The following is a 21,572-nucleotide window of genomic DNA, read 5'->3' on the forward strand; positions in this document are numbered from 1 at the left end:
AAGGGTCAATATATGATGAAGAAAGGGGTAAATTCAACACGAAGTTACAGCAATTATATATGCACCCAGTATCAGAGGATCTGAATATGTTAACCAAATATAAAAAGATCTGAAGGAGACTATAGACAACAGTACAATAATAGAGGGGACTTCAATATTCCACTTTCAACAATGGACAGATCATCCAGACAGAACATCCATAAAGAAACACTGGACTTGAATTATACCTTACATTAAATGGAGTTAACAGGGGCGCCTGGGTGGCGCAGTCGGTTAAGCGTCCGACTTCAGCCAGGTCACGATCTCGCGGTCTGTGAGTTCGAGCCCCGCGTCGGGCTGTGGGCTGATGGCTCAGAGCCTGGAGTCTGTTTCCGATTCTGTGTCTCCCTCTCTCTCTGCCCCTCCCCCGTTCATACTCTGTCTCTCTCTGTCCCAAAAATAAATAAACGTTGAAAAAAAAATAAAAAAATAAAATAAATAAATGGAGTTAACAGACAAAAAGAGCACATTCCATCCAACAGCAATAGAACACACATTCTTCTTATTTGTGCAATGAACATTCTCCAAGATTGGCCATTTGTGAGGTCACAGAACAGACTTTAGCAAATGTACAGTTTAAATCATACCAAGTATTTTTTTCTGACCATGGTGGTATAAAACTAGAAATCGATAACAAAAGGAAAACCAAAAAGCTCACAAATGTGGGAAAATTAAACACACACCTGAACAACAATATGTCAAAAAAGAAATCAAAAGAAAAAATTTTAATCTAAAAATAAGTGGGGTGCCTGGGTGGCTCAGTCAGTTGCGCATCTGACTTCGGCTCAGGTCATGATCTCACGGTTCGTGGGTTCGAGCCTCGCATCGGGCTCTGCTGACAGCTCAGAGCCTGGAGCCTGCTTTGGATTCTGTGTCTCCCTCTCTCTCTGCCCCTCCCTGACTTGTGCTCTGTCTCCCTCTGTCTCAAATATAAATAAACATTAAATTTTTTTAAAATAAAAATAAGTGAAAACAGGTACACAATATACCAAAATTTATCAAATGCAGCAAAAGTAGTGCTAATGGGAAGACTGTAGCAAAAGCCATAAACAAACAACAAAAAACTGCTTACATTAAGAAAAAAAGATCACAAATAAAAAACCTAACTATGCACTTTAAGGGACTAGAAAAGAACAAACTAAGCACGAAGCTAGCACAAGGAAGGAAATAACAAAGATCGGAGCAGAAATAATGGACATCTAATACAGAAAGGGTCAATGCAACTAAGGGCCGTTTCTTTGAAAAGTTAATCAAAACTGTCAAACAGTTTGCTAGACTAAGAAAATAGAAGATTTAAGTAAATAAAATCATAAATGAATGAGTTCACATACAACTAACACTGCAGAAATACAAAGGATAATGGATTACTGTGAACAGTTGTACACAAACCTACAATTTGGATAAACTAGGAGAAATGGATAAATTCCTAGAGACATACAGCCTATTAAGATCAAATCATGAAGAAATAAAAACTTAGAACATATCGGGGCACCTGGGTGGCTCAGTAGGTTAAGTGTCTGACTCTTGATTTTGCCTCAGGTGATGATCTCACAGTCATGGGATTGAGCCCCAACACTGGGCTCTGTGCTGACAGTGTGCAGCTTGCTTGGGATTCTCTCTCCCTCTCTCCATGCCCCTCCCCCACACACCTGCACATGCATACACCCTCTCTCTCTCTCTCCCAACCCTCTCAAAAATAAACAACAAATAAATATTAAAAACATCAAATGGTTATCTCAGTAGATGCTGAGAAAACAATTAATAAAATTCAGTATTTATTCATGATAAAAATCTAAACAAATTGGGTATACAAGGAATATATTTCAATACAATAAAAGCCATATACAACAAGCCCACAGCTGACATCATGGTCACTAGTGAAAAGCTGAAAGCATTTACTCAAAGATCAGAATCAAGACAAGGTGCCCTCTCTCACCATTTTTATTCAACATAGTACTGGAAATCCAACTCAGAGCAATTAGGCAAGAACAATAAATAAAAGATGTTCAAATCAAAAAGGTAGAAGAAAAAAAATTTTTTTCAGGTGATAAGATCTTATACAAGAAAAGCCTAAAGGTTCCACCAAGAAACTTTTTGAATAAACAAATTTAGTACACTGTAGGATACAACATCAACATAGCAAAATCAGTTGTGTTTCTATACACTGTCAATGGACTATATTAAAAATAAATAAAGAGAGGCATCTGGGTGGCTCAGTCTATTAAGCATCCAACTCTTGATCTCAACTCAGGTCTTGATCTCAGGGTCATGGTTCAAGCCCTGGGTTGGGCTCTGCACTGGGCATGAAGCCTACTTAGAAAAGAAAAGAAAACAAAACAAAACAAAACTATCTAATTTATAATACCATCAAAAATAATAAAACTCTCAGGAATAAATTTAAGCAAGGAGGTAAAAGACCTGTACACTGATAACTATAACATATTGACGAAATAAATTGAAAAAGCTACAAATAAATGGAAATATATCCCATGTTCATAGATTAGAAGAATCAATATTATTAAAATGTCCATACTACCCAGAACCATTTATATATTCAGTGCAATCCCTATAAAAAATTCCAATAGCCCTTTTCTCAGAAATAGAAAAAAGACATCCTAAAATTTGTTTGGAAACCCAAAAGACCCTGAATAGACACAGCGATTCTGAGAAATAACAAAGCTGGAGCCACTATCTAACCTGATTTCAATATTTATTACAAAGCTACAATAATAACAACCATATGGTAGTGGCATAAAAAAACAGACATATGGTCCAACGGTTCAGTTTGAGGGCCCAGAAATAGACCAACATAATTTATATTTGACAACAGAGCCAAGAATACTAATGGGAAAAGAATAGTTTTTTCAATAAATGGTGTTTGGAAAACAATAATCACCTGTGAAAGAATAAAACTGGATCCCTGTATTATACAACCCATAGAAATTAGCTTAAAATGAATGAAAGACTTTAATGTAAGACCTGAAACTGTAAAACTATTTAGAAGAAAACATAAGGAAAAGTTCTTGACCTTGGTCTTGGCAATGATTTTTTTAAAATATGACACCAATCAAGAGTCAGTTAAGTGTCTGTCTCTTGATTTAAGCTCAGGTCATGACCTCACTGTCGTGAAATAAAGCCTTGCATTGGGCTCCATGCTGAGTGTGGAACCTGATTAAGATTCTATGTCTCTCCTTCTTCCCCTCCCCCACTCAGTGCACCTGCACTACTGTTTACTGTCTCTCACTCTCTCTCAAAAACAAACAAACAAAACTCCTAGGAACAGAGTAGAATGTAGTTGGTGGGAGCTGGAGTGTTTGGAAAATGAGACATTGGTCAAAGGATGCCATCTTTCAGCCCAAAGGTGACTAATTTCTGAGGCTCTAATGTACAACATGGTGAGCGCAGTTAATAATACAGGATTATATGCTGAAAGCTGTTAAGAGTGTAAAGCTTAATGTTATTATCACACACACAAAAGGAAGTGATGTAGTGGTATGGAGGTGTTAACTGACCTTAGTCTGGCAATCATTTCACAGTCTGTATGTTTATCAAATCTCACAAGGTACACCTTAAAGTTACACACGTTGTATGTCAAAATATCTCATGAAAGCTGGGGGAAAAAAAAGAAGAAAACAGATGTGAAGTTTCCTAGCATATAGTGTTTCGGGGTGTAAGTAATTAAATGATTAATATTTTGTCTCCATGATTCAATCCACAGTTTGCCTTTCTACTGATAGTTTAGGTGTTCATAATTACCTTGTGGCAGAAATAGGACTTAAATAGGCAAAGCAGGCTGTAAACAAAGACTTATGAACAATCTCTCTGAAAATGCAGTTTTAGACAGTGATGTCGACATGCAGCTTTAATCCTTTGACCTTGTTGAGTGTCTTAGTAAGAATCATGAATGAGAATTTCCTCTGAGCTACCTCATGAATAATTAGTAAATAAAACAAATTAGCTTTCAGAAACAACATAGATCTGAAATCTTTAACTGCTTTTTGTAAAGTGTTTTTGAATAATTTTGTGTTCCTCATTGACACAAAGACTTACGACTTCTTTTCTCCTTTGTATTTCGATTGTAAAACCTAAGGCCAAAGTGGATAATATGGCAAAACAGGCTACCCATCAGAAAATGCCTTTTAGGAAGATTCTGGAATAACAGCAAAATCCTGCAAAGAACTCTTAGAAGGGATACATGATTTATTGCATATGACATTATTAGAAGAGACTTTTTATTTTAGTTGTAAGCATTCCTCAGACAATTTTTAAATGGAGAAACTTTGCATGATTTAGCATCACTATATTTCCTTAGCAATCTGTGGATATAATTAAATGTACTGTTACTGTACCAGCATGTTAAATGCACCTCAAAAATACATATCATAAGTCTATTTTGATCTGCTAATACAATACAGCTTTCTTGTGAATGTTCAAAAAGGTAAGAAAGGGCTACTTACATAAGTTAAAATATGCAAAAATCATCACTTTAAAAATGTGGAGATATACACATTTTGTATGTTGTTTTCTCATTTGGATAGAACAGAATTTACCTAGCAGGAAATTCTAAAGCACCTCTGTGTGCCAGGAGCTCTTCTCTAACACAGCTTCTGTTTGCCAATAATACAACTGGGCTATAGAGAATTTAAGTAATGTTTAAAGGTGCTAAAAGCTAGCAAGTGGTAAAACGTGGCCAGTGTTGAACCCTAACTGTCTCCCAAGGCCATGTCCATAACCATAATACTGGCTGCCGCTTCTCATGTCAGTGTTATACATTACACCTTGGGCCAAGAATGATTCTATACATCCCAAAGTCCCCAAATGTAGTCATGGTTGCCTGCTGGAAGGTTGCACAAATAAGGAAAAACTGTCACCATCAACGGAAGAAAAACCCGAATAGCTTCTAACTCATGAACTAGATGTAAGGAAGTCACATTTGGGTGCAAAGACTAACATGTTTGACAATACACTTACATGAAATTATAAAATTATCAAGTATAGTCATATTTCAAGTGAACAAAAATAACTTTAAAATATTCACTTGATCTTCTGATCAGACTTCCCCTGACAATTTATTTTCTGCCCTGCCTTTGTTGTACAGCCCCTGACTTATCTTTATTTCAATTATTTAGACCATTTAATTTCTTATTAAGAATGGGCTTGCCTCTCTCACCAAGTGTCAACCATGCACAAGGCTACTGTTGTTGATAGACCAATTAGAATGAAGTGAATAGTTTCGGAAGAAAACAGTGGCTGAGAGAGCCCCGGTCTTTCTAGTAAATTGTCCTAATGGAAGCAGTGATGGAGAGCGATACTCCTTAATGACTTCAGTAGGCATTACCAGACCATGTTGTTGGAACGTCTTAACCAAATTATATCATCCAATTAATAATGATACTAAGGCATCATAAAATATGTGTTGCTTCCCCCATGGTCAAATTTGAATCCCTAAGTGGTAATGCTGGCAGAGTAATCATAAGAACATATCCTATTCTTGAGCTGGAGATGATGTACTTACTCACTATGCCCTGGAGTTTAATCCATTCATTTTGCTTTTCATCAGTCATGGCCAAGTCCATGTCTTTGTTGACTATAGTTTTAGACAATATACCTTAAAGTGCGGTTCCACTGATCTTTTTTTTTAATCTTTTTTTTTTAACGTTTATTTATTTTTGAGACAGAGAGAGACAGAGCATGAATGGGGGAGGGTCAGAGAGAGGAAGACACAATATCTGAAACAGGCTCCAGGCTCTGAGCTGTCAGCACAGAGCCCGACGGGGGGCTCGAACTCACGGACCGCGAGATCATGACCTGAGCCGAAGTCGGCCGCTTAACCGACTGAGCCACCCAGGCACCCCTCCACTGATCTTATAACTCAACATCTAACTCCTTTTCTTTTGGATGAGAGAATCAAAATGCGAAGCAAGGAGTTTCTGTCTTCTGACGCCACTCCTATGTGTATTTTCCTGGAAATGAATGTTTCAAAGATCAACAGAAAAGATGAGGGTAGTCCCTGTGCTGCTACTTGTGACAAGCGAACTGAAGCTAAAATATTTGTGTAAAATGAAATTTAAGGAGAGCACAGCACCCCTTTGAATGAGAGGCCAGATTGCTAGGAACTAAGCAACTGATACAGTGTGTGTGTGTGTGTGTGTGTGTGTGTGTGTGTGCGCGCGCGCGCGCGCACAAATGCAAGCTTCTAAATGAGAGAGTCCAGACAAACTGATAGCAGAGGGATGTTGAGAAGAATAGGGATTTTAGGAAATCTGAAACTTGTTCTTGACCTTTCTGCTTGATCATTTGGCCACCATTGCATCTGAGGACCACAGTGGGACCCATGGGTAACTGTGAGCACCCCTTTGATTTCTTAGGCTGGGGTTCAAAGATCCTAGTTGTGTCTAGTAAATTTAATCCAGGACAGTGTGTCTACATTGATATATAGAATAAGAATTCTAGCATATTTTTGTCCATAAAACCACGAGAGACATTTCATGTGACTACTTTTTTCCTTAATGAGAATGTACTTTATGATCACATGCAAAGATAAGATCAGCCCTCACTGAATATGTAGGGGAAGCCGAGAGATTCTCTATTGTCTTTTGATCAAAGGAAAAAAAAAATAGGAATAACTTTATAAATATATTGCTTCCAAAATAATTATAATGTAAAAATGAAAGTTATATCTATTCTGCCTGTACATTTTACAAGGGAGCATTCTTAGAAATTACCATATATTATTTTATTCATCTTTCTTATAGTAAATCCATGAGGTAGTTATACTTACTATTATTCCTATTTGTATAAACTAAGGTACAAGAGGTTAATACTCTGTTGAACATTCTGTTACTATTAAAGGCAAAAGTTAGGATTTGAATTGAGGTTTTCTGACATGTCCTTAAACTCCATATTATACTAGGAATAAATTCTATTATTATCTGAAATCACTCCCCCAAAAGATTTCAAATGACTAGTATAAAGAATTTGATGGGCTATTTCTTTTATCTATTTTTCATGAAGAAGGTTAGTCCATAGTTCCACCAATATGTTAAATGAAGATTGTAACATGTCAAATGCTCTGCTGGGGGATAGAATAATTCCCTGATAATCATAGACAGCTGGTAAAGAAATACCTGCATAAAGATTCTAAGGTGACACAAAAGTATTTGTTACTTTTGATGTCATAAAAGATTTGGTATCTGAGGTCTTTGAGTTTTAATTCTTCAAGTGAATTTTGACCAAGTCATGAAAGACCTTGGAACACATCTTGCTCTTAGGATATTGTTGTGATCTTGCTCCATGATTGTTTGCCATGTAAAATTCTAACAGAAATTACAGTCAGTTGGAGGAAAGTGAAAGTCTTCTCCTCCCTTCTCTTTATGCCTCTTTCCCTGGTATTCTCAACCCTCCATGGTCTTCTGTTACTAGCCCCACAGAATCTCAAAGGGCTGTATAATTCCTCTATTACCTTCTTTACCTCAATGGTAGATTATTCAAGTGTGTGGGGGGGGGGGGATTCGTTTTCCTCTTCCTCTCTAAGTCCTTGACTGAGACACCTTGTAATAAAATATATACAAATTAACAGGGGAAAAACAAAATTACTCACAAAGATATGAGACTAAAAGGCAGCCAGGCAGTTGAGGCTTATATACACACCATCCTGTCCTAAGGAAATGGACAGGGGTCGGGGCTTCAAAGGGTAAGAAGGCAATTCATAAGAAGATGTGAAGAGGAAATTTTTGGTAAACAAATGTTTGCCTTGACATGCAGCTAAGTCTCTCCAATGAAAAAGGTATCTCTGGTAATAACTCTCTTGCTGGCATAGGCCCCCTTTCTAATTTCTTTACACTATAAAAAGGAAGGTTAAAAAAAAAGCTTTTCCTGAATCCACTGGGTCTCTATCGCCTTCACCTCTGTATGCCCAAGTGGCATATTTTGAGTAGCACATCCACTCCCCTCATGCTTCTGGTGAGGTAGCCTTAATGATCCTGTCTTTAGACCATTAGTTTGTTGTTCATTTCTTCCGCATTACTTGTTTATGAGAATGATATTTCAAATATTAAATAAAGAAGGGGGATGGGGTGCCTGGGTGGCTCAGTTGATTAAGCTTCCAACTCCGGCTCAGGTCATGATCTTACAGTTTGTGAGTTCAAGCCCCACATCGGGCTCACTGCTGTCAGCAAGGAGCCTGCTTGGGATCCTCTGTCCCCCTCTTTCTGCCTCTCCCCCTTTCGTGCTCTCTCTCAAAAATAAATAAACATTTAAGAAAAATAAAAAAGATTCAGTTATAGAGTTTTCATTTTTTTTAATTTTTATAAATTTGATTGAAGCCATAAATTTCTGCATTTATTAAATAACTGCTGAGAATCAATTATGTTCTAGAAAATTTGTCCTTGGGACACAACCCTGAGGAATAGAAGTAAGATCTGTAAGTGAATCATCATATATTCATAAACTGGTTCTAGAAGGCAGAGCGAGGGGAGTGTATACATCAGAGAAGCTCAGGGTCAGGCATGGTTTCTTTGAGAAACTAAAGAATATACCAGAATCTAAAAGATATACAAGTAAATGATGGGCTGAGAGTTAAGATGAGAAATAAGAAATACTGTAATATGTAAGGGTCTTGAGGTAGCTCATGGTGGAACATAGAATGATTAAGGAAAAGAAAAACATTTGTCTAGAATGCTGAGAGCAAGTGAGAACTCGGAAACAGACAAGACAGGAAAGAAATAAGGTGGGGGGGCATATCACATAGGACCTTGGAAGCCATGTATTTTGGTTTTCATTCTAAAATCATGCAGAAGGTAGTAGATCATAAAAAGTTTTAACCTAAAAGCAATGACAGATCATGAAAAGGTAAGTCAGTTGCTACTTATAAAAAGATCACTGTGGATAAAGACAAAATTAAAAAGTGGGGCAAGAGTGTCCATAGGGAAAGTAGTTAGGAAAATGTATTTGATGAGTAAGAGATCGGATCAGTGTGGTGACACTGGAGACTGAAAGCAGCAGGTAGATATGGAAAGTTTTTCTGTAGGAATTAAATTCAAGGCTCATTGGTGGGTTCAGTCTAGGCGCCTGAGGGAAATGGGAAGGCTCACAGGTGACCCTCTGCTTTCTGGTTTATGCAGCTTGGTGCACAGTTGTGCTATTCGCTGAAATAACGCGGGCGGGAAGATGCCAGTTGTGGGCTCAGGAGAGCGGTACATTTAAGGCACCTGTGAAATTGCAAGGGTAGGTGTTGGTTGGGCAGCAGGGCCCAGACTCAGAAGAGAGGTCTACAGGAAACACAATATGCAAGGTATCGACATGGCCAAGGCAATTACAATATTAATATATGCAAAAAGCCAAGTGAATAGGCTTGAAATTTTATTGAAAACACAATGTTTGGCCTTAAAATAACATTTTGAGCATAGGCTACAGTGGGAACGGGGTTTTCCTGGCTGTTCTCACTCCCTTTGAGGAATGAGCATGTGTAGACAAGTTTGTATTATTGCCTTTCTGTGGCCCATCAGATGCACGCTCTGAGCTCCAGGCTGCAATAAGAATAGCATATCACACATGTAGTGCCTTTGAAACCAAGTCATTGCATATTTTTCTAATACTTCCTTTTGGGATTTATCTATTTATTTAGTTAGTTTTAGTTTTTAAAAAATATTTATTATTTTTGAGAGAGAGAGAGAGCACGTGTAAACAGGGGAGAGGGGCAGAGGGAGAGAAAGAGAATTCCAAGTAGGCTGTGCACTGTCAGCACAGAGTCTGATGTGGGGCTCGATCCCATGAACTGTAAGATCATGACCTGAGCCAAAATCAAAAGTTAGACACTTAACTAACTGAGCCACTCAGGCACCCCTATTATATTTATTTTTTTTTATTTGAATTCTGGTTAGTTAACATAGTGCAATACTGGTTTCAGGAGTAGAATTCAGTGATTCATCACTCACACACAACCCCCAGTGCTCGTCCTAACAAGTGCCCTTCTTAATGCCCATCTCCCATTTAGCCCATCCCCCACCCCCTCCGTCTGTCAACCTTCTGTTTGTTCTCCATCCTTAAGAGTCTCTTGTGGTCTGTTTCCCTCTCTTCTTCCCCAACCCTACATGTTCATCTGTTTTGTTTAAATTCCTCATATGACTGAAATTATATGGTATTTGTCTCTGACTGACTTGTTTCACTTAGTATAATACATTCTAGCTCTATCCTTCTCTTTGCATTTTAAATCCAACTTGTTGCATGAGATTATTTAAAAATACATGGCTTATTTTTAGCTTGATGACAAATTTGCAGGAATAAATCACACTGAGCATTCAGGCATTTGTATTCATATCCTGCACTTTACAATAAATTGGATATGGGAATCAGGTAGAGGCCTAAGAGGTTAGAAATTTGAGGCATGAAAAACAATGAATTTGTGATTTAACCAGGACAGTCAAGGGTGAAATTAAATAGATTAGGGAAGTCCATTTCCAAAGTAGAACGTCATCAGCTAACCTGCCTTTCATGTGGTGGACAAATTATCCATGGACCATAGAGAACACTATCATTCAGCCCCCAAAATGCTTTCTAGTCTTCATTTTGATCTCCATTTTGATATTTTGAGTAGAAAGTACATCACTGGGCATTCCACCCAGATCACTTTCTTTTCAAGACAATTATGAATATACTTCAATATTGAAAATATTTTTGTGCATTTCAAAACTAATCAGTTATGCTTTCATGAATGCATGATTCCAAAACAAATATTTTAGCTGTTGTTAACAATGCTATTAATGTATTCATTTTAGAAACCTACTTGTCTCTCTTCGTTAATATTGTGGTCTAAAAATGTTAAATTACTTTTGGTTTGATCTCAAATAAAGCACTTTTTAGACATGAGAACATCTTACTGGGGGAGGGGTGGAGCCTGCTGGAAAAGAAAGCTTAGGGAAAGTCTCCTAATGGGGGCTGACAGGGAGGAACCACAGCTGGGCCTATGTGCCTGGGCTGTTTGTGCTGCTGGGGACATAGTGAGAACACAGATTTCTCAGCAGCTCTCATGTTCAATGGGAGATTGTAGCTGGCCAGAGTGTAGTTCAGAAAAAATCAACACACGTTCTTTTAGGACCAATTCTTAAGAGAGAGTACTAAGAGTACTAAGGTTTGAATATTATAAATATGATGGTTTCTAAGATGAATGTGATGCAACTTTGGTCTGAAGGAGTTCTTGTGAGAAAGACACACTGATTTTTTTTCAGTGGGGTAATTTATCCAGTGGAATATAGTGTGCACTGAAGGAATATAGAGAAGAGACATTTAATCTAACCAGCAATGAGGAAGATCTTCTAGTGAGGTGATGCCTTGCCAGGTTTTCTAAAGAGAAATAGAGGTCAACCAGGGGAAGAAGAGGACAAAGGGCATTTGAGCAGATGGCACAGAAAACACAAATTTGGGTGGTTGTGACTAGAGAATGGACTGAGGGTAGAGAGGGTAAGGCATTTAGGTAGGATTGGGGATGGGGAGTCAGATTTGGCTTAGCTGAGTAGAGAAAGTGTATCCATACATATAATGGTAGCCGCCTGACGAAGGAATAGTCTTGAAAAGTAACTACTCTGTAAAAGACAAACAGAAGAGATGTTTGGTAATCCAAGAACTGTGCCTGGTAAGAATTGGTCAGGTTTCCTTTATTCTCTTCTCCACAGATCACCTCCTCCTTCTTGTGTATCTCCTTTCCACTTACGTTGTCCATGAACTTATTAAGGAATTGACTCCACAAATACCACATTGTACGACACCTGTGTAGTAGGTTATGCGTCTTTGTTCTAGCTGGTCTCTAACCTTTTTCACCTGAGACCCTAGAAGAAAGGAGCTGTTAATTTTATATTCCCATGTTCACAGTAATTCATCTACAGATTTGACTAACCAAATGAATAATGTTTGAATGCATACAAGAATACAATACCAGATGAACAAAATATTATGAGAACATGAGGTGGGAGATAAATTCTGACTGGGGGTGTGGGCAAGTTCTCATAAAACAGGAGAAATCTTGTGCCATCAAGAAAGAGAAAAAGAAAGAAAGGAAAAAAAGGGAAAGAGAGGGAAAGGAAGGAAGGAAGGAAGGAAGGAAGGAAGGAAGGAAGGAAGGAAGGGAAAGAAAGAGAAGAAAGGAAAGAAAGAAAAGAAAGAAAGAAAGAAAGAAAGAAAAGAAAGAAAGAAAGAAGGAAAGAAAGAAAGAAAGAAAGAAAAGCGGAAATATGCTGGACAGAAGAGAGGCAGAAATGAATTCAGGTAGCAGAACTTCCCTCAAAATACAAAATAGGTCCCAGCAAGAGTAAAGGGGTCTGATATGGCTGATGGGCACAGGGCTTAATTCTAAGTGAACCATGTTGAGACTTGACATCTTTTGAAACATTATCCTAAACCCTTTCTGTTTGAGAATCTTTCAATGGTATCATAAGAATTTTTTTTCTTTACTCCAAAGGAAACATGTAAGGTTTTGTGCAGAGATGTGCTATTATGTTACCTTTGATTTGGGTGCATGAAAGTCATTCTGATGGGAAGAATGAATGAACACAGAGTGAGAACAAAGCTTCTGGGAAGTGGTGAGGTAACCACTGCAAGAGTAGGGGTGACAAACAGTGAGCACTTGTCCTATGTTGGGGTAGAGAAGTGCAGTGGACATGAGATATTTAGGATCTAACAATGGTGTGACTTGAAACCCCTTCAATATTGACAAGGATGGAAAGAAAAATACTGGAAATCTGTGAGATATTGAGATTCATGTGAGAGAGCATGTACCTTACATATAGAGTAGTGCTTGCCAAGGGTTCTATTGTTCATGTATATGCACATAATACATAGAATTTGAGTGAATGAATGAATGAATGAATGAGAAACCTTGAAATCTACCCAATGACACACGTGCTTGGATGACATTAAGCAAATGTGATTTATGCTGCAGTCACAGGAGTGTGACATGGATATTTAACTGTATAACACAGCCTCATCAGGCCTACTGAGTACCTCCTAAGAGTGTGGTTTACACCCCAGAAGTGGACATTTGACATCTTGCTGGCAAAGCTTTCCTATTTTAATGGTCATGGATATTGTAGCTCATGACACTATTTTTATGTTCATTATCCTTAGATTCTTGACAAGATATTAGTAGTGTTTAAAGTAACAAATTAGTCATCTCTACTGATGGACAGGCACTAATCTTAACATTCATTCAACATAGGGATACTAGACTGTTCATAATTAATTTGTATGTACCTTTTCATAGGAAACCTATAAATGTACTTTATGTTTTTTCAACTCTATCTATAAGAGTAATTTTTCAATATGCTAATGATGTATGATGAAGTTACTGTGTTAGTGTTATATTAGGATTAAAAAGTCTGATATCAGGATTTTATGTATATGTTTTCTGGAAGTTATTATGTGATGTATCTGTTATTATATAGTGCTATTTATATCTTTCAATCCACACTAAATATATACATCTATTCTTTCTTCCTTTCTTTCTTCCATTTTTCTGCTCTGCTTCCATTGATGACTCTATACTTTTGACTCCAGACTGGCAATATGAGGGTAAGATGACAAAAATAAAAATGCCAAACAACCTCATGAACATTGCTTGTCTGTCTTTGTTTTCTTCTCTTTAGAACATTATTAAAATTCTATTCACTCCCTTTAATTAGACCCTTTATCACAATTAAAGTCCAATTATGTTTGTTTCTGTTGTGAAGCTTTAATTACAATTTATCCTTGTTAATCATTCCTTTATGTTATTTCTTTGGGTTAAATTACCATCCCATTATCTCTGTCCTGAAGGACTTCTGCTCTCCAGTGGTCTCTGCTGGTGTTTTCTCCATAAGATTTGAGTAGTTTGGGGTGTACAAAGTGAACGTGTTATGATGTTGTAAGGGATCTCTGTGGTGGTTATGATAAAAAATTAAAATATTAGAAGTAATGATGCATATCAATTTGATTGTGGGATTTTTATTTTTAAATATCAATATATATCCCAGTGAATTTGATCTCAAGGTTAATGCTCGTGCAATTGTTACTTCTTACGTATGGTTGTTTTCTCTCCTTAGATTGCAAACTAGCTAGGGGAGGACCGCCAGCCACCATAGTTGCCATTGATGAAGAAAGCCGGAACGGTGAGTGAGCTTCCTGTTTTACAAATGACGTGTCCAAGAGGGATTTCTTCCCCTTTCAACCCTAGATTTGTTACGTGTGGAAGTACTAAATGAAGTTAACCCAAATCCACAAATAGTGCTCCCCTAATTTCTTCTCTGTATGAGTTTAAATTGGGCCACACGCACAAAATGCTTTACCTGGATCAAGAGACACTTCCATGACTGGAAAGGTTGCATAGTCTTGACTGTAAAGGAGTCACTGCACCCAGTCAGTCCCAAGAGTGAATCCAGATACAGCTGGGGTATTTCTTTGTCACTAGGTAGAGTTGACTGTCACCCACACAAACATCTGGTCACCTAAATAAGACACATTGCATCCCTCCAAAAGAAGTCGACCAAAAGGTAAGCCTTCCCCTGGCAGCTTACGCTGGTGGGAATCTGGTAAGGATTACCCTCCATAGCCCACTAGACATGGTGATATAGGAATGGTTATCAGGAGATCTGAAAATTCTTGGGAAGAGAGAACCTGACGAAGGTTCTGAGAGCAGAGGAAGAAGCTTGAGTGTTCGCTCAGTTGGTCTGCCATCATTAACAACTAATAGGGAATCCATACTAAGTTCTTCAAAAAGTACTCTTCCTTATCAAAACCAAAAATAAATACCACTGGTGCTTTGTTCTATACAACACTCTCTTAGCCTTTTGAACTTCAGTGTGTTTACAGATTCTTTTCTGTTAGGTTGCAGTAAAACGGTATCTCTCAAGTCTTGGTTTCTATTTCAAACTAGTGTAAGTGTGAGAATGTGCTAGGAGGCTCAGTTTGACTACTAATTCTGTGATGGACCTTCCATGGGGCTTGTTCACTTTGTACTTTGTGTCTGTTGGAAGCAGTCTGTTTTCCAGATCAATAAATAAATAAATAAATATTCATATATATATACACATACACACACACATATACACACACATATATATAAAGGAATTATGTCAATTGGCTTATTACAGAATGACATTTTTCCTGGAATTTAGCCCTACATACATTCTGAAAATTCTATAACATATGTAATACCTTCATTGTGCTGTATTAGAAGCATTCCTTTAGAGGTGCCTGGGTGGCTCAGTTGATTGAGCATCTGACTTGATTTCTATTCAGGTCATGATCTCCTGGCTCATAGAATGAACCCTGCATTGGGCTCTGCACTGACACCACAGAGCCTTCTTGGGATTCTCTCTTCCTCTCTCTCCACCTCTCTCTCTCTCTCTCTCTCTCTCTCTGTCTCAAAATAAATAAATAAACATTAAAGAAAACATTCCCTTACCCCTTTGAAGAGTTGGCATAATTTTTTTTTCTTCTTTTTCCATATCCTTTGGAATCATCCAAAAATGTCCACAGCATTGCTGGTCTCCATTTAAACAAACTTAATTATCTATACTAAATTTTAGCAACATTTAAAAATATCACAAAAATTTGGATGTTTTCATTATTTTTAAAAGTCCAATATATATTGAGCATGAAAGCATATGAAGTTAATGAGTTATTATGATACATTTGAATAAACAGGAAGTAAATCTTAGATGTGTTTATAGAAAATAAAAAAAATACGTGAAAATGCTGTATCAGGAAAATTTTTTTTGCCCATGTAGAAAATTATGGTTTATGTATCATTAACTATTTTCCAAATAAAAATCTGTAATATTTCAAAATCAAATCCATATTTTCTAAATATTCTCCAAGGAAAACAGTTGGCCTTTTAAACCAGAGACCAAAAAGAAAAAACCTGATAGAAGACCACTCTCTATTTTCGTTTCCCTGTGGCTCAAGTTAATTAACTTGAACTTACAAGCTGAGTTGAACTAAAACACTTAATTTTACTAAATAATTTCGTTTTAACACGTGATTCTTTACAGAGATTATTTGCCAAACAGGTGATTATAGACAGTAATGATGATGCTATTTTACCTCCCCCCTGTGTGGACTAGATCCCACTTTCAAAGGATCAGGAACTCTGGGAAGCCCTTGCCACAGAGTGCTGTATACCGCATGTGGTAGACGTTCAATATTTGTGTTCTAGAAGAATGTGACATGATTCAGCATAGCAACGTTGTGTTCTTTAATTGGCATATTTTGTAGAAACTGCCAACTACTCAGAATGCTGCCAAAGTTACTTGAGTGTCATCACAAGCAATATAAATACTTGTCTGGAGGCTAAATGTTTGCATTTTTGTTATACATTAAACTTCTAAAAATATGATCAAGTGAACCTCTGCCAGAGATTATAATGCGGTATGCCGTCATCTTGTCTTGAATGTCTGAAGGAAGCAGCGTATGAAAGCGTGTCCCATATTTTTCTTCAGTCTATCTAAGAAACTTCCAGTAAGACAGTTAATTCTGATCCTGCTCTTAACCTCTCTTAATTTCTCTTTCCCACCAGTTTTTAATTGGTTGTAATAAAACCTGGGGATATTTGATTTTACCAGTTTAATAAACACTCATTTTAAAGAACAAACCCTTTCTTAAGTCAAACTGGTAAGTCTATTGTGTGTCAGCTTGCCTGTGGTTTACTTTATTAATGACTACAGGTAAATAATATCTATTGCTGAAGACCTCTTCCCACTAAAGTACAGCTTTTAGTAGCTCACTTTTTTTTATTAAGTCTATACTTAATGTTCTCATGTAAGTCGTTGAGGTCCATATATAGAATGTCCATTATTTGTCACATGCACCTGCATCTTTCAAAACTTTTATACTGCATAGGATGGGACTATTTCCTCGTTGTGAATATGCATTATAATTGCATTTTCACAAATGTGTATGTTTGAAAGATAAAAACTGTAATAGGTAAAGATCCATAAGCTTCTTTGTAACCCTGGGCTCTGTCAGATTCTTCCCCTCTTTGATCATTGTTCTCAACAGAATATTGATAACAGATTCTTCATATAACTCTCGACCCGAACCAGGATAACTATAGAAAAACAGAGGTTATGCTTTAAGGACACAATGTCAACACATAAATGGACACGTGCTGGCCCCTGACAACCATGAGAAAAGCCTTGAGGTGGTGGGTATGGCATGTTTAATGTGCAGTTACATTTAGAAGGGAGAATGCACATGGAGAAACAGACTTAGGACATATTCTCTTATTTAATAAAATAAGAATATCTAAAAATTCTTTCTGGAAAATTTTTGTCCCCACAAAAGCCTACACATGGATGTTTATAGCAACTTTATCTCTAATTTCTAAAACTTGGAAGCAAACAAGATGTCCTTCAGTAAGTGAGTGGATAAACTGTGCTACATTCAGACAAATGTAGGGATAAAAATAAAGAGCTGATGAGCCAAGAAAGGCATGGAAAAACCTATTCTTGTTTTTTTTTTTTTTAATTCCAGTATAATTAACCAATTATATTAGTTTCAGGTGGATAATGTACCAATTTAGCTGTGCTATACATTACCCAGTACTTATCAAAATAAATGTGTTCTTAATACCCATCACCTCTTTCACCCATTTGCCCACCCACCTCCCCTCCGGTAACTATTGGTTTGTTCTCTGTAGTTAAGAGTCTGTTTTTTTGGCTTATTTAGTTTGTTTGTTTGGGAAGTATAGACATTTTAACATTTTTTTTTCCCATTCTATGAACATGGAACATATTTCCATTTGTTTGTGTTGTCCTCAGTTTCTTTCATCAGTGTTTTACAGTTTCAGAGTATAGGTCTTTCATCTCCTTGGATAAGTTTATCCCTAGATATTTTATTATTTTTTTTTTAATTTTTTTTCAACATTTATTTATTTTTGGGACAGAGAGAGACAGAGCATGAACGGGGGAGGGGCAGAGAGAGAGGGAGACACAGGATCGAAAACAGCTCCAGGCTCTGAGCCATCAGCCCAGAGCCCGACACGGGGCTTGAACTCACGGACTGCGAGATCGTGACCTGGCTGAAGTCGGACGCCCAACCGACTGCGCCACCCAGGCGCCCCGATATTTTATTATTTTTGATGCAGTTGTAAATAGGATTGTTTTCTTACTTCCTCTTTCTACTACTTCATTATTAGGGTATAGAAATGTAATGGACTTTTGTATGTTGATTTGGCATCCCACAACTTTACTGAACTCACTTATCAGTTCTCGATTTTTGGTGGAGTCTTTAGTGTTTTCTATAAATATTATCGTGTCATATACAAATAGTGAAAGTTTTTTTTTTCCTTCCTTACCAATTTTAATGCCTTTTATTCCTTTATCTTGCCTAATCGTTATGGCTAGGACTTCTAGTACTATGTTGAGAGTAGGCATCCTTGTTTTGTTCCTGATCTTAGAGGGAAAGCTTTCAGTTTTCACCACTGAGTATGATGTTAGCTGTAGGTTATCCAATTGTTGGTCTATATTTTTTTTCATAATATTCTCAAAGTCCTTTGTATTTCTATGATGTCAGTTATGTCTCCTTTTTCATTTCTGATTTTATTTGAGCTCTCTCTCTCTCTCTCTCTCTCTCTCTCTCTCTCTTTTAATGAGTCTGGCTAAAGGTTTATTAATTTTGTTATTTTCAAAGAACCAGGTCCTGGTTTGATTGATCTGTTCTATTGTTGTTTTGTTTGATAGTTTGTTTAGTTTCGATTTTGTTTATTTTTGCTTTAATCCTTACTATTTCCTTCCTTCTACTGGTTTGAGTTTCATTCATCCTTCTTTTTTTAGTTCCTTTATGTGTAAAGTTAGGCTGTTATTTGAAATTGATTTTGCTTCTTGAGGTGGAGACATATTGCTCTACATTTTCCTCTTGAGTAGCTTTTGCTGCATCCCAAATATTTCAGACTATTATGTTTTCATTTCCTCTGTCTCCCTGTATTTTTTTTTGAATTTTCTCCTTGAGTTCTTGGTTGACCCATTCATTGTTAAATAGCATGTTATTTAACCTCTATGTATTTGTGTTCTTTCAAAATTTTTTCTAGAGTTGATTTCTAGTTTCATATTGTTTTAGTCAGAAAAGATGCATAATATGACTTTGATCTTTTTGAATTTGTTGAGCCTTGTTTTGTGGCCTAACATGTGGTATATTCTGGATAATTTTCCATGTGCACTTGAAAAGAATGTGTAGGATGGAGTGTTCTGAATATATTTGTTAGATCCGTCTAATCCAATATGTCATTCAAAGAGACTGTTTCAAAAAAGGAAGGAAGGGGGCGCCTGGGTGGCGCAGTCGGTGTGAGTATGAGCCCCGCATCAGGCTCTGGGCTGATGGCTTGGAGCCTGGAGCCTGTTTCCGATGCTGTGTCTCCCTCTCTCTCTGCCCCTCCCCCGTTCATGCTCTGTTTCTCTCTGTCCCAAAAATAAATAAAAAAACGTTGAAAAAAAAATTAAAAAAAAAAAAAGGAAGGAAGGAAGGAAGGAAGATAGAAAAAAGATACTGTTTCTTTGTTGATTTTCTGTTTGGATGATCTACCCATTGCTCTCTTATTGGGAGCATAAATGTTTATAATTGTTATCCCTTCTTGTTGGATTGTTTTCTTTATGATTGTCTAGTGTTCTTCCTTGTCTCTTGTTACAGCCTATGTTTTAAAGTTTATTTGTAGACATGGAGAAATCCTAAATACACATACCTAAGTAAAAGAAGCCAATCTGAAAAGTCTGCATATATATGATTCCAACTGGAAATACAAAAGTATGGAGACATTCTTGAAAAGGCAAAATTACAGAGAAAATACAAAGTTCAGTAGAGTCTGAGGGTGAGTGGGAGAGAGATAAATAAGCATTACACAGAGGATATTTTTTGGTGGAAAATACTCTATATGATATTCTAATGATGGATTTATGTCATCATACATTTGTTCAAACCCATAGAATGTATAAAACCAAGAGTGAACCCTAAGGTAAACTATAGACTTTGGATCATTATGATGTGTCACTGTAAGCTTATCCTTAATTTCTAAAAAAGTACCATTCTGATGAGTGATTTTGATAATGGAGTAGACTATGTGTGTGAGAGGATATGGTGTATATAGGAAATCTCTGTATGTCCCTTTCATTTTTTGTTGTAAATTTAACATGGCTCTAAAGATGTCTTTAAAAATCTTTCTGGAAATATATGTTGTAGGTTCAATGGACTCTTAGCTGTCTTTGGCACTGAGTCTGTACTGGAAGGAAGGAGGAGGAGCAGTTATACCAGAACCATTGACAGTCTGTCCTCAAGTGCCAGCTGTTGTACAGGAACTGTGGCACGGCTTCCAGACAGGTTTTAGTACATCCAGTTTGGGCTAATCCTTAGGAACTGGACAGATCCATAGGCACGACTGAGGCAAGGGGACCAGAAAATGGTTTTAAGTCATGGTTAAATCACGTAACACTGTGATTGTACAAAAAATGGAAAGGTTCAGAGGCAAAGGGGTATTAAGTGAGGGATTAAAGCCCATCCTAAAGGCCCTTTATAGATTTAAAGTCAAAAAGATATTGTGAGCTGAGAGCAAATTTGAGAAATGAAGAGTGATGCTGAATGTATAGTTTGAAAGCAGCCGCCACCAAAGGATGCCACAGCTGACTCAATGGGAGCTCCCTTTTCACTCTCAGAGCATTCGAGAGTCAGGGTGTGAGTGAGGTGGAGGATTACAAACCCCTACCTGCTTCCTGGAAGGGAGAGGAGGCCACAGAAAGAAGCGGTGACTTCAGTTGGTCACCGCTTCCCCAGAGTGGCTCTGGTCCAAGTATGCAGTTAAGGTAGAGGAGGAAGGGGTGTAGAAGTTGGTCCTTTACTTGAGACAGTCATGGTATTGAGGGGTATTTAGGAGTTCCTCAGTGTTCTTTTCCTTCCATTGTCAAAGCCACTAGGCTTAGAGGAGGAGATTACATTTTTTGTTGATGTTTCTCTTTCCCTGTAGTTGGCAATTACATGAACTTTAGTTTATCAGAAGGAGTTAGTCAAACTCTGCTCTGCACACCTCCAAAGATTGTCAAGGGGAATCACACACATTCCCAGGGAGACAAAAGAAAACAAAACCAAAGCAAAACCTTGCTTACACTCATCGACACAAAATCTTCAAATACCCAACAGTGTTTTAATGAACATTCCCAAAGTGTAAACAATGTGTGATGTGATAAAAATCTTTGGCACCCAAATGTTCATTCAAATGTTTTGCCCATTTTTAATTTATTCTCCTTCATTCCCCAAAGAGAAAAGAGTCCACACTGGCTGAAGGTTTTTACAATCTGAGGAGAAGAAGGGTTGACTCTGTAGAGTAGCACATGACAGATGAGTTGAACCACAGATGTGAGACTGTAGGAGGTACTCAGGACAGAGGAAACTAAGGAACCAACATGGCCGGTGCCAGGTAGCCTGGATGACTGTGTTCTATTCGGGTAAAGTGAGAGACTCCCAAGATGTGGTGGCTGCTGGACGTGCATAGTTGATGCAGAATGTTTCAGTAGTAAGTTGTCACA

General features: G+C 37.4%; 1 protein-coding gene across 7 annotated transcripts in view; it reads left to right on the forward strand.

The window, feature by feature from the left end:
* The window catches only part of PCDH15 (protocadherin related 15), a 1,256,363-nt gene that overhangs the window by 561,865 nt on the left and 672,926 nt on the right, over positions 1-21,572 (forward strand). For 5 of the 7 annotated variants that reach the window (XR_006299724.1, XM_043596132.1, XM_043596136.1 and 2 more), the window contains 2 exons: positions 13,585-13,599; positions 14,109-14,174. Coding sequence is in view for 6 of the 7 variants with exons in the window: in XM_043596132.1 (XP_043452067.1) it covers positions 13,585-13,599; positions 14,109-14,174 (81 nt within the window). In the remaining variant the exon portion in view is untranslated. The remainder of the gene's footprint in view (positions 1-13,584; positions 13,600-14,108; positions 14,175-21,572) is intronic. The other 2 variants (XM_043596133.1, XM_043596135.1) reach the window with 1 other exon arrangement.

The sequence above is a fragment of the Prionailurus bengalensis genome, chromosome D2 (genome assembly GCF_016509475.1).
Source record: "Prionailurus bengalensis isolate Pbe53 chromosome D2, Fcat_Pben_1.1_paternal_pri, whole genome shotgun sequence".
In the NCBI taxonomy this organism is placed as follows: domain Eukaryota; kingdom Metazoa; phylum Chordata; class Mammalia; order Carnivora; family Felidae; genus Prionailurus; species Prionailurus bengalensis.